General features: G+C 43.8%; 1 protein-coding gene across 4 annotated transcripts in view; it reads left to right on the top strand.

Moving 5' to 3' along the window:
* The first annotated feature begins 13 nt into the window (after window positions 1–13).
* The window catches only part of PRKDC (protein kinase, DNA-activated, catalytic subunit), a 187,854-nt gene continuing 175,418 nt past the window's right edge, over window positions 14–12,449 (top strand). For 3 of the 4 annotated variants that reach the window (XM_033203540.1, XM_033203541.1, XM_033203539.1), the window contains exons 1-7: window positions 59–212; window positions 2,738–2,814; window positions 2,906–2,998; window positions 4,202–4,276; window positions 5,392–5,500; window positions 5,915–6,027; window positions 6,115–6,214. In XM_033203540.1, the coding sequence (XP_033059431.1) occupies window positions 59–212; window positions 2,738–2,814; window positions 2,906–2,998; window positions 4,202–4,276; window positions 5,392–5,500; window positions 5,915–6,027; window positions 6,115–6,214 (721 nt within the window). Of the gene's footprint in view, window positions 213–2,737; window positions 2,815–2,905; window positions 2,999–4,201; window positions 4,277–5,391; window positions 5,501–5,914; window positions 6,028–6,114; window positions 6,215–12,449 lie in introns of all 4 variants that reach the window. The other variant, XM_033203538.1, reaches the window with a different exon arrangement.

Below are 12,449 nucleotides of genomic sequence, written 5' to 3'. Positions count from 1 at the left end.
AGGGGCATTTCCGGGTCCGGGCTGAGCGGGCGCAAGCGCGGGAGTGGGACTCGGCGGCATGGCGGGCTCCGGAGCCGGTGTGCGTTGCTCCCTGCTACGGCTGCAGGAGACTTTGTCCGCCGCGGATCGCTGCGGTGCTGCCCTGGCCGGTCATCAGCTGATCCGCGGCCTGGGGCAGGAATGCGTCCTGAGCAGCAGCCCCGCGGTGCTGGGTGGGTACCGGCCCGAGGTGGGCCGCGGGTGGGTCCTGGCTTCCCGAGTCGTTCTGGAGCCGAGCAGCCCGGCGCTTCTCTCTGTGTTTAGATGATGGTATTTTGAAGTACAGCGATTAGATTCTTGGGGGAATTTCTGTGCGTGTATATAAAGTGATTTGTCATACTGCTTTTTACTCCCTAGTATTAGAGGAAAGATATTTTAAAGCCAAAGTTGGTGAAAACGACCCCTAATTTGGCAATCCTTGCTATACAGAGTTGGGGGGAGGGCAAGAGAAATAATTTTTTTTTTTTGAGACGGAGTCTCGCTCTGTCGCCCAGTGGCGCGATCTCGGCTGACTGCAACCTCCGCCTCCCGGGTTCAAGCTATTCTCCTGCCTCAGCCCCCCGTGTAGCTGGGATTACAGGCGCGCGCCACCACACCAGGCTAATTATTTTTGTTTTTAGTAGAGATGGGGTTTCACCATGTTGGTCAGGCTGGTCTCGAACTCCTAACCTCATGATCCGCCCGCCTCGGCCTCCCAAAGTGCTGAGATTACAGACATAAGCCACTGGGCCCGGCCAAGAGAAAGTATTTTCTTTCACCTGAATCTCACCTAATCCCACCAGTACCTTTTCCAAACCCCTGTATTTACCGTTCCTACCTTGAGAAAAATTGAAGAAATACAATTGAAATCATGTTCTTTTAACTCTTTAGCAATGCCTGGGAGGGAACTTTTTCTTCTCTGTAGTAAAAGTGCCTCTTTTTAGCAGTTTAAATAATCGAATATTTCATTGTGTGGAAACTCCTGTATTCCTCCTTTAAAACACGAGTGTGCAGACCTCTTGATGTTGTGCCCTATTAAAAGGTGAGATTTTCTTCCGGAGGGTCTAGGAGTGAATATGTTGTAGGAATAACTTAAAACAGTTTAAACAAGATGTTGTATGTGGCACGGTGCAGTGGCTTATGCCTGTAATTCCAGCACTTTGGGAGGCTGTGGCAGGTGGATCACCTGAGGTCAGGAGTTCCAGACCAACCTGACCAGTATGGTGAAACCTGGTCTCTACTAAAAATACAAAAATTAGCTGGGCATGGTGGCGAGCGCCTATAGTCTCAGCTATTGGGGAGGCTGAGAGAGGAGAACGGCTTGAACCCAGGAGCGAGAGGTTGCAGTGAGCCGAGATTGTGCCACTGCACTCCAGACTGGGCAATGAAGCAAGACTCAGTCTCAAAAAAAAAAAAAAAAAAAGATGCTATATACACGAATTCTATATATTCTATCTGTTGTCAAGAATATGTTAACAATGGGGAAATATCAAACAAAAAAGTAACATTGTGTGGTTACTTTCTCTTAGGGTTTCAAATTTAGCATTCATTTTTGTTTGTTTAGTAACTTGTGTCTAAAGCACTTCCAAGTTTACCTTCCGTTTATGACATATCTCCTTTCACTTGAGAGATTCCAGGGGAAGTGTATTAGTTCCTTATTGCTGCTGTAACAATTATCACAAGCTTAGTAGTTTAAAACAGCACAGGTCTGTTACTCTTACAGTTCCCACTGTAAGGGGGGTTCTGTGAGTCAGAATCCCACACAGGTCTCACCAAGCTAGAACCAAAGTACCAGGCAGGGCTGCTTTCTTTCTGAAGGCTCTTGGGGAGGATCCATTGCCTTATTCATTCAGGTTGTAGGATTGAGGTCCCTGACATTCCATACTTCTTGAAACTGTCCCATTTCCTTGGATCACAGCTCCCTTCCCTTGGTCTTCAAGGCCAGCAACAGCATGTCAAGCAGAGGTTTGGAATCTCCTGCTTTCCCAACTTCCTGTCTCTCTGATCAACTCTTCATCTCCTTACTTTAAAGGCTTGTATGATTACATTGGGCTCTCTGGATAATCCAGTATGATCTTCCCATTTTAAGGTCAACTGATTAGCTACCTTAATTCCATCTGCAAGCTCAATTTCCTTTTGCTATATACATTTTACATATTCACAAGATGTGACCCCAGGGATTGGGATGCAGGCATCTTTGGGGCCATTATTCTGCCTACTGCTTCCCTGTGGAACATTGTCTAGAATTTTCTGCTCTCTTTGTTTTAGTATAACAACCTTGGGTTAGTGTTTTATATTTATAAGGCTGCCTTGAAAACCATTCCAACCTTGGCCAGGCGCAGTGGCTCACACCTGTAATTCCAGCATTTTGGGAGGCCGAGGTGGGTGGATCACGAGGTTGGGAGATTGAGACCATCCTCGCTAACATGGTGAAACCCTGTCTCTACTAAAAATACAAAAAAAAAATTAGCCAGAGTGGCGGGCACCTTTAGTCCCAGCTACTTGGGAGGCTAAGGCAGAAGAATGGCGTGAACCCGGGAGGTGGAGCTTGCAGTGAGCCAAGGTCACGCCACTGCTCTCCAGCCTGGGCGACAGAGTGAAACTCGGTCTCAGAAAAAAGTGGTAATAAAAGAAAGAAAATCCATTGCATCCCCTTTAGGAGTGGTTTACATGATGCTCTTGGCACTCTCTTAACTTGCTTACTTATTTTTTTGAACAGCATTACAGACATCTTTAGTTTTTTCCAGAGATTTCGGTTTGCTTGTATTTGTCCGGAAGTCACTCAACAGTATTGAAGTAAGTTGACAATTTTCGTTTTGCTTTTCTTGTATATTCCTGGAGTGACTCCTGTTACCCATATTTACAATATGTATCTCTTTCATTACAGTTTCGTGAATGTAGAGAAGAAATCCTAAAGTTTTTATGTATTTTCTTAGAAAAAATGGGCCAGAAGATCGCGCCTTACTGTGTTGAAATTAAGGTAAGAATTAAAAAAACATACCTTATTACATTATATATCAACATCTGTTTTAACTTATGGTGTAAGGAACTTGGATTTTTATTTCAAAGATAAAACATTTTCCTTTCTCATTGGGGAATTTGCTTATTTCTGCTTCATTGTGTTACAAATGAACTGGGCTCTTCATTAGTTTTTTTTTTTTTTTTTTTTTTTTTGAGATGGAGTTTTTGCTCTTGTTGCCCATTAGTTATTTAGATTTAGTAAGCTAAGGCCTTTGTCAGAGAAACTACTTTGATAATTTCTTTCCTGAGGAGGTGGCAGTGGCACCTTGGGTTCCCTGGGGCCCTGACGGCTTCTTGATAACTTCACTGCAGCCGGGGCGACAAGAGCGAAACTCCATCTCAAAAAAATAATAATAATTTATATTTTTATTTTTATTGTTTATTTGTTTTTATTTTGTGAGACAGGGTTTTGCTCTGTCATCCAGGCTGGAGTGCAGTGGTGCGATCATGGCTCACTGCAGCCTCCATCTCGTGGGCTCAGGTGATTCTCACACCTCAGCCTCCCAAGTTGCTGGGACCACAGGCATTTGCTACTATGCCCAGCTAATTTTTGTGGGGTTTTTTTTGTTTGTTTTTTTTGTAGAGATAGGGTTTTGCCTTGTTGCCCAGGCTGGTCTCGAACTCCTGGGCTCAAGTGATCTTCCCGTCTCCACCTTCCAAATTGCTTACAGGCGTGAACCACACTGTAATCCCCAAAGGGATTGCAGACACGAACCACAGAGTCTGGTGAATACTTTTTTCTTTTTTTTTTTGAGGCGGAGTCTTGATCTGTCACCCAGGCTGGAGTGCAGTGGCACAATCTTGGCTCACTGCCATCTCTGTCTCCCGAGTTCAAGCGATTCTCCTCCCTCAGACTCCTGAGTAGCTGGGATTACAGGTGCATGCCACCATGCCCAGCTAATTTTTATATTTTTAGTAGAGACAGGGTTTCACCATGCTGGCCAGGCTGGTCTCGAACTCCTGACCTCAGGTGATCGCCTACCTCGGCCTCCCAAAGTTTTGAGATTATAGACATGAGCCACCGTGCCCAGCCTAATGTTATATTTTCCACAGCTAAATACTGAATTTTGATATTGCTCCTCTTGGAGACATAGTTTCAGATATTGCTGAGTCTCAGTTTTTATCTTATTGATGATTTTGGTTATTTTTTTTTGAAACCTAGAATACTTGTACCAGTGTTTATACAAAAGATAGAGCTGCTAAATGTAAAATTCCAGCCCTGGACCTTCTTATTAAGGTAATTATGTTTTTAAGTACATGCATCTTATATTAAATGTATAACTTTTTAAAGAAAGTCAGAGTTTTGAGTTGTATTTTGGGTGATGTGTTTGGGGAAGGATAGGATCTAATCACACTGATGTATGGGTAAGATGCACATTTTCCAACCATCACCTGACAGTACCCTGGCTTTTTGTTCTCAGACTCTTCTGGGCAGTAAAAGAAGAATTCTGAGTTGTGAGCAGAATGAAGGAGGAAAATGACTAAAGAATTTATTGCTCTTTCATTTATCACCCTTACTGGCTTTGGCAAAACCTAATGCTATTAGGAATTGCTGAAAGATCACCTTGTATCTCTGAGGTTTTTCCTAAAATCTTAGCATTGGGAAAGAGTTCATATGTTTTCTTTTCTTTTTTTTTTTTTTTTGAGACAGAATCTTGTTCTGTCATCCAGACTGGAGTGCAGTGGTGCGATCTCAGCTCGCTGCAACTTCTGTCTCCCGGGTTCAAGCGATTCTCCTGCCTCAGCCTCCTGAGTAGCTGGGATTACAGGCATATGCTACCATGCCTGGCTAATTTTTATATTTTTAGTAGAGGCGGAATTTCACTGTGTTGGTCACACTGGTTTTGAACTCCTGACCTTGTAATCTGCCTGCTTCGGCCTCCCAAAGTGCTGGGATTATAGGCGTGAGCCGCCGTGTCCAATAGGAATCTGTTGGTATGTTGCAATTAAGTGGTTGTTGGGGTCACTGTGACCTGTTTCTGTTTTTTTTTTTGTATTTGTATTTTAGAATTCCTTTGTTTCTGGTTGGTCCTTGGTTTTGTAGGCTTCTGGGAGAAAGGTTCTAGTCTTGTTGGTTTCTTGGGAAGGTAACAGTTAAGCCTAGAGTATTCTTCCTCTGGTGTTCTTACACCACCCATCTCAACCTCTGATTTCCAGATAAGCTGGGTGGATGTGAATCCTGAGAGGGCAAGTGTAAATCCTTGAGACACACCTAATTCTGAACCTTTGCTGTGTACTGAGGCACTGAGATAGAGGAATCTCTTTATTACCCTCTTTAGAGAGAATGCTAATTTGTATTTTTTTTTTCTTGATTCCCACACTACATTGATGTACTAATTTGTATTCTTTTAGTTACTTCAGACTTTTAGAAGTTCTAGACTCATGGATGAATTTAAAATTGGAGAATTATTTAGTAAATTCTATGGAGAACTTGCATTGAAAAAAAAAATACCAGATACAGGTGAGATGCATTTACATGTTATTTTCAAATAGTTTAGCAAATTAATATTAACAAATTATTAGCGTAAGACTTAGATTTTCTCTACCAAGGTCTTATATGTTTTACAGATGAATCCTTTTTGCTGAAAATAAACCAAAATGGAACCAAAAAACAACATGTGAAGACTTACCTTCATAAAAATGTTAATTTTTACAAAATTATTCCTTTAAATGGAAAACTCACATGTCAAGTATGATTAATACATTTGCATAAAACTTAGGAAAGAATGCAGTCCTAAAAGCTTTATATTTTATATATCTTATTGTAAAATTAATTTTGAACTTCACATTATTTTATTTTCTTCATACGTTTTGGTTAGTATAACTTATTTAAATGTAGTTTGAGCCCTTTACTTGTCTAAAATTTTCTTTTCAGTTTTAGAAAAAGTATATGAGCTCCTAGGATTATTGGGTGAAGTTCATCCTAGTGAGATGATAAATAATGCAGAAAACCTGTTCCGCGCTTTTCTGGGTGAACTTAAGACCCAGGTATGATAAAATTTATGACATTCTGCTTCCATAGACGTGGTTGTATTTTTCTCTTTTAATGACATTTTCTTAAATCTTTCCTTTTAGATGACATCAGCAGTAAGAGAGCCCAAACTACCTGTTCTGGCAGGAGTTCTGAAGGGGTTGTCCTCACTTCTGTGCAACTTCACTAAGTCCATGGAAGAAGGTATTGCTTGGCTTCACTTGATTTCTTTATTCAAAAACTAAGTCTAACCAGCAATGCCTGATTATTTCTTTGAACTCTTAACCAATCCTGAATTCACGTACAGTAGTGAGAAATAATATAGAGGGACCTGTGGGCCCTCCCCAGGACATCTTTCCCAAGTACAGCACAACAGCATGGTGGGCGTTAACATTGATGTTGTCCGCTGAGCTTTGTTAGATCTCACCAGTTTAACGTGCACACATTTGTGTAGGTGTATTTAGTTCTGTGCAGTTGTTTCACATTTTATTTATTTTTTTTGAGACAGAATCTTGCTGTGTCACTCAGACTGGAGTGCAGTGGTACTTTCTCGGCTCACTGCAACCTCTGCTTCCCAGGTTCAAGCAGTTCTTCACTTCAGCCTCCTGAATAGCTGGGACTATAGGCATGCACCACCACGCCTGGCTAATTTTTTTTTTTTTTTTTTTTGAGATTGAGTCTTGCTCTGTCACCCAGGGTGGAGTGCAGTGGCTCCATCTCAGGTCACTGCAGCCTCTGCCTCCCAGGTTCAAGTGATTCTCCTGCCTCAGCCTCCTGAGTACCTGGGATTACAGGCGCTCGCCACTAAATGGCAAATTTTTTTTGTATTTCTGGTAGAGATGGGATTTCACCATGTTGGCCAGGCTGGTTTCGAACTCCTGACCTCAAGTGATCTGCCCGCCTTGGCCTTCCAAAATGCTGAGATTACAGGTGTGAGCCACCACGCCTGGCCTAATTTTTGTATTTTTAGTAGAGATGGAGTTTCACCACGTTGGCCAGGCTGTTCTCAAACTCATGGGCTCTAGTGATCCACCTGCCTCGGCTTCCCAAAGTTCTGGGATTACAGGCATGAGCCATCGCATCCAGCTCTTTTAAAATTTTTTTTTTTTTTTTTTTAATAATTGAAACAGGATATCACTATGTTGCCCAGGCTGCTCTTGAACTCCTGGGCTCAAGTAATCTGCCCACCTTGGTCTCCTAAAGTGCTGGAATTATAGTCATGAGCCAACACACCCAGCAAGTTCTGTGTAATTCTGTCATGTGTATGTGCCATTGTAGTCAAGATACAGAACAGGTTGATTAGCACAAAGGTCCCATGTGCTACTGACTTAGTTAGAGCCATAGTTAACCTCTTCCCCCGTCTTGGCCCCCTAATAACCACTCATCTGTCTCCATCTGTGGTTTCGTCATTTCAAAAAGTTATACAGATGAACTCATGGTATGTAGCTTTTTCTGTGTGGCATATTTCACTTAGCGTAGTGTCTTTCAGGTTCGTCCATATCCTGATGTGTCAGCATTGTCTTCTTTTCAAAGGCTGAATCATACCTGTGTGTATTCACTGCATTTTGTTGATTCATTCATCCATGTATGGACCCTTGGTTTGCCTCTACTTAGTGGTTATTCTCAGTAATAGTGCCATGATCATTGTACAGAAATCTGTTGGCAGTCCCTGCTTTCGATTTTTTTGGGTATATACTTAGAATTGTGATTGTTGGATTGTATGGTAACCTTAGTTTTAAATTTTCTGAGGAATCGTCATACTGTTTTTCACAGTGGCTGCAGCATTTTACATTCCCATCAGCAGTGCACAAGGGTTGCAGCTTCTCCACATCCTTACTGACTTCTCATTTTCTGTTTTTTTGGTAGTGGACATCCTAATGCCTAATGGTTGTGAAGGGATGTCTCGTGGTTTTGATTTGCATTTCCCTGATGATGAATAATGTTGGTTGCGCATCTTTTCATGTACTTACTTGCCATTTGTGTGTCTTTGGAGAAATGTCTGTTCAGATCTTTTGCCCATTTTTTAGGTTAATTGGTTTGTTTGACTTTTTGTTGAGTTGTTGTAGATATCATTTTCTTCTTTCTTTCTTCTTTTTTTTTTTTTTTTTTTTTTGGAGACAGGGTCTTGCTCTCTCACACAGGCTGGAGTGCAGTGGCTCAAACATGGCCCACTGCAGCCTCAACTTCTTGGGCTCGAGGAATCATCCCACATTAGCCTCCCAAGTAGCTAGGACCAAAGGTGTACACCTAATATTTAAAAATTTTTTGTAGAGACAAGGTTTTGCCACGTTGCCCAGGCTGGTTTCTAGCTCCTGGGCTCAAGTAATCCTCCTGCCTTGGCTCCCCAAAGTACTAGGATTACAGGCGTGAGCCACTGTGCCTAGCTAGATACCAGTTTCTTATCAGATATATGATATATGATTTGCAAATATCTTCTCCCTCCCTTTTTCTTTTTTCTTTTTTTTTTTGAGACAAGGTCTCACTCTGTTGCCCAGGCTGGAGTGCAGTGATGCGAACATGACTCTCTGCATGCCTCCACCTCCAGGGCTCAAGTGATCCTCCTACCTCAGCCTCCCAAGTAGCTGGGACCACAGGCGTGTGCCACCACAGATGGCTAATTTTTGTACTTTTTGAAGAGACATGGTTTCCCCATGTTGCCTAGGCTGGTCTCCAACCAAGAGATCTGCCCACCTTGGCCTCCCAAAGTGCTGGGATTACAGGTGTGAGCCACTGCACCTGGCCCTTCTCTCGTTTTTTGAGTTACATTTTCACGGTGTTGATTATGTCCTTTGGTACACAAAAATCCCTTATTTTGCTGAAGTTCAGTTTTTTCATTTTTTAAAATTTTTTTAAGAGATGGGGTCTCCCCAGGCTGGAGTACAGTGGCTACTCACAGATACAATCATGGCTCACTGCAGTCTTGAACTCCTAGCTCAAGCAGTTCTCCCACCTCAGACTCAAGAATAGCTGAGACTATAGGCACCACCACCATGCCTGGCTTCTTTTATATTTTGCAGAGACGGTCTCGCTGTGTTGCCCAGGCTGGTATTGAACTCCTCCCATCAAGTGATCCTCCCACCTCAGCCTCCAAAACGTTGGGATTATAGGCATGACCTGCCACGCCTGGCCAATGAAATTCTTTTCTTTTTCTGAAAAGACAAATGTAACTTTTAATCCTAAAATAATCTTTTTTTTTTTTTTTCTGAGTCTCGCTGTCACCCGGGCTAGGGTGCAATGGTGTGATCTCGGCTCGCTGCAAGCTCAACCTTCTGGGTTCACGCCATTCTCCCGCCTCAGCCTCCTGAGTAGCTGGGACTACAGGCACCCGCCACCACACCCAGCTAATTTTGTTTTTGTATTTTTAGTAGAGACGGGTTTCACCGTGTTAGCCAGAATGGTCTCCATCTCCTGACCTCGTGATCCGCCCGCCTCGGCCTCCCAAAGTGCTGGGATTACAGGTGTGAGCCACTGCACCTGGCTGATCCTAAAATAATCTTCGGGGGAGACAAAAAAACTCCTTTGCTCTTTCTTACCATTTTTTTTTTTTGAGACAGAGTTTCGCTCTTATCACCCAGCCTGGAGTGCAATGGCGCGATCTTGGCTCACTGCAACCTCTGCCTCCTGGGTTCAAGCCTTTCTCCTTTCTCAGTCTCCCGAGTAGCTGAGATTACAGGCATGTGCCACCATGCTTAGCTGATTTTTGTATTTTTAGTAGAGATGGGGTTTCACCGTGTTGGCCAGGCTGGTCTCCATCTCCTGACCTTAGGTGATCCACCTGCCTCAGCCTCCCAAAGTGCTAGGATTATAAGGCATGAGCCACCACCCCTGGCCTCCTTATCACTTTATCCTCAAGTAATTACCAAATGTTTGTACCTACTCTGTGTTTTTCTTCCATTAGGTTGAAACTTACAAAATTGCTTATATCCAGTGATATTTTTTAACCTGTAAAAGCAGCAGTTTCATTTTAAGCTAATGTTTCTACCCATGCCTTCTTCCTTGCTTATCAAGACTGTTAGAGTAGCCCTGTGTAATTTTCCTTCCTGTGTTCTCTCTCCTCCTGTATCCTGTGGCTCCCACTTCCTCAACTGCTTTTCAACCGTCACCCCTTTTAGGAAGCATTTATGATTCCCCTGAGGTGAGCCACTTCCTCTGGCCTCTGTACTCCCCTCTGTGACAGCACTTATGGTCATATTTTAAGTTTCTTAGGTCATATGTTTGATTCTCTCCCTTGACCCTGCTGGCAGGTGATGGTGCTTATTTGTCTTTATGTGTGCTTGGCTTATAAACTGGCACTCAGTGAACATTTATAGTGGAAGGAAAATAGTAGTACTTAGTGCTCATTTTTTGTGTGTTAAGGACTATTCTAGACATGTTGCAAGGCAAGTTCCTATTATGACTCTGCATGGCAGGTAAAATGTCTCTGTTGTATAAATTAGTAAACTGCAACTGAGACAGGTTAAGTAACTTGCCCCAAGTCACTGTGTGATTAGGAGAATAATGGCCACCAGGGTTTCCCATCCTCATCCCTGTTATGCTGCATGGCATAGCGGGGTTAAGGTTGCTAATCAGCCGACCTTGAACTGGAGAGATGATCCTGGATCATCCCCATGGGCCTGGTGTGATCACAGGGTCCTTACATGTGGAAGAGGGAGGCACAGAGGAGGTCAGAGGAAGGGGATGTGCAAGGTAGCAGGAGCCAAGGCATGGGGGTGCCTCAGGGCTGGAGAAGCGAGAAAAGGGTTCTCCCCTAGAGCCTCTCAGGAGGAGCACAAGCCCTGCTGATGCCTTGAATTTAGCTCAATATGAGAATCATTTCAGACTTCTCACTTCTAGAACTATAGGTAATAAATCTGTATTGTTTTAAACTATTAAGTTTGTGGTAAGTTGTTACGGCAACACTAGGAAACTAACAAATGACAAGTCTGGGATTTGAGCCTTGGTCTGAGGCTAAAATTTATACTTTTTTTGTGATGCCACGATCATGTGACTTCAAGCACTAAATACTGATTCATTCATACGTATATATAAGGCACCCAGGAAGTACAGACTGTATGAATGAGTTATAAAAATTATAAGGCTGGGCAAGGTGGCTCCCGCCTGTAATCCCAGCACTTTCGGAGGCCAAGGCGGGCAGATCACAAGGTCAAGAGATCGAGACCATCCTGGCTAACATGGTGAAACCCTGTCTTTACCAAAAATACAAAAATTAGCTGGGCATGGTGACACATGCCTGTAATCTTGAACCCGGGAGGCGGAGGCTGCAGTGACCCGAGATCGCGCCACTGCCCTCCAGCCTGGTGACAGAATGAGACTCTGTCTCAAAAAATATATATATACATATGTGTATGTATACGTGTATGTATATATATATATGTAAACATACTGTTTTTGAGACAGGGTCTCACTTTGTTATCCAGGCTGTAGTTCAGTGCTGTGATATGGGCTCACTGCATCCTTAACCTCCTGGGCTCAAATGATCCTCCCACCATGGCCTTCCCCAAGTAGCTGGGGACTACAGATGCATGCCACCTTGCCCTGCTAATTTTTATTTTATTTTTTCTTTTTGAGACTGAGTCTTGCCCTGTCACCTAGGCTGGAGTGCAGTGGTGCGATCTCGGCTCACTGCAACCTCTGCCTCCCACGTGCAAGTGATTCTTGTGCCTCAGCCTCCCAAGTAGCTGGGATTACAGGTGTGCAGTGCCATGCCCGGCTAATTTTTGTGTTTTTAGTAGAGACGAGGTTTCACCATGTTGCCCAGTCTGGTCTTGAACTCCTGGGCTCAAGCGATCCACCAGCCTTGGCCTCCCAAAGGTGCTGAGATTACAGGCTTGAGGCACTGTGCCTGGCCATGGGTGCCATCTATCTAAAGAGTGATGAACTTGGTGTTAAACCAGTGATTGAAATCACCAAGTTCCTACCATCATGAGCTCAGTCTAGTGGAGGAAACAGACGAACAAATAAAGCAGCTCTGCTGATTTTGGGGTTCAGCAATGCCCAGAGGTGGGGTGTAGTGAAGAGGAATGCCAGAATTTGGAGAAGTGGAGCACACGACCCACTGGTACTTTCCGAGGATGTAACGCAGAAGTCGTGGTCAGAAGGAGGAGAGAGAGACAACTGGGGAAGTGCTGGGAAGAGCAGTCATTCCAGGCAGCGGCTGCTCAGCACCCGGCCCCATGGTCGGCCAGCCTCTGACCCTGTGCTTAGCCTGCGTGCAGTGGTCCGAGGGTCTATAAGAGCTGGCGTGTCAAGAGTGTGGAGGTACACAAGATGGGCCAGGGTGAGATGGGAAGGACACAGGGTTGGTGTGTGAGGGTTTTCTGAGCTGGGATCTCATTCCAGATGGAGTGGAAACGAGGGCTTTTCAAAAAGGAGTGGATGTGGGCCAAGAGATGTTTCACAGGGATCTGCCTGACTGCTGTTGGGTGTGGGATCTGAGTTA

Source organism: Trachypithecus francoisi, unplaced genomic scaffold (genome assembly GCF_009764315.1).
Source record: "Trachypithecus francoisi isolate TF-2019V2 unplaced genomic scaffold, Tfra_2.0 Lachesis_group7, whole genome shotgun sequence".
Taxonomy (NCBI): domain Eukaryota; kingdom Metazoa; phylum Chordata; class Mammalia; order Primates; family Cercopithecidae; genus Trachypithecus; species Trachypithecus francoisi.
This window is presented reverse-complemented; position numbering and strand designations above follow the sequence as displayed.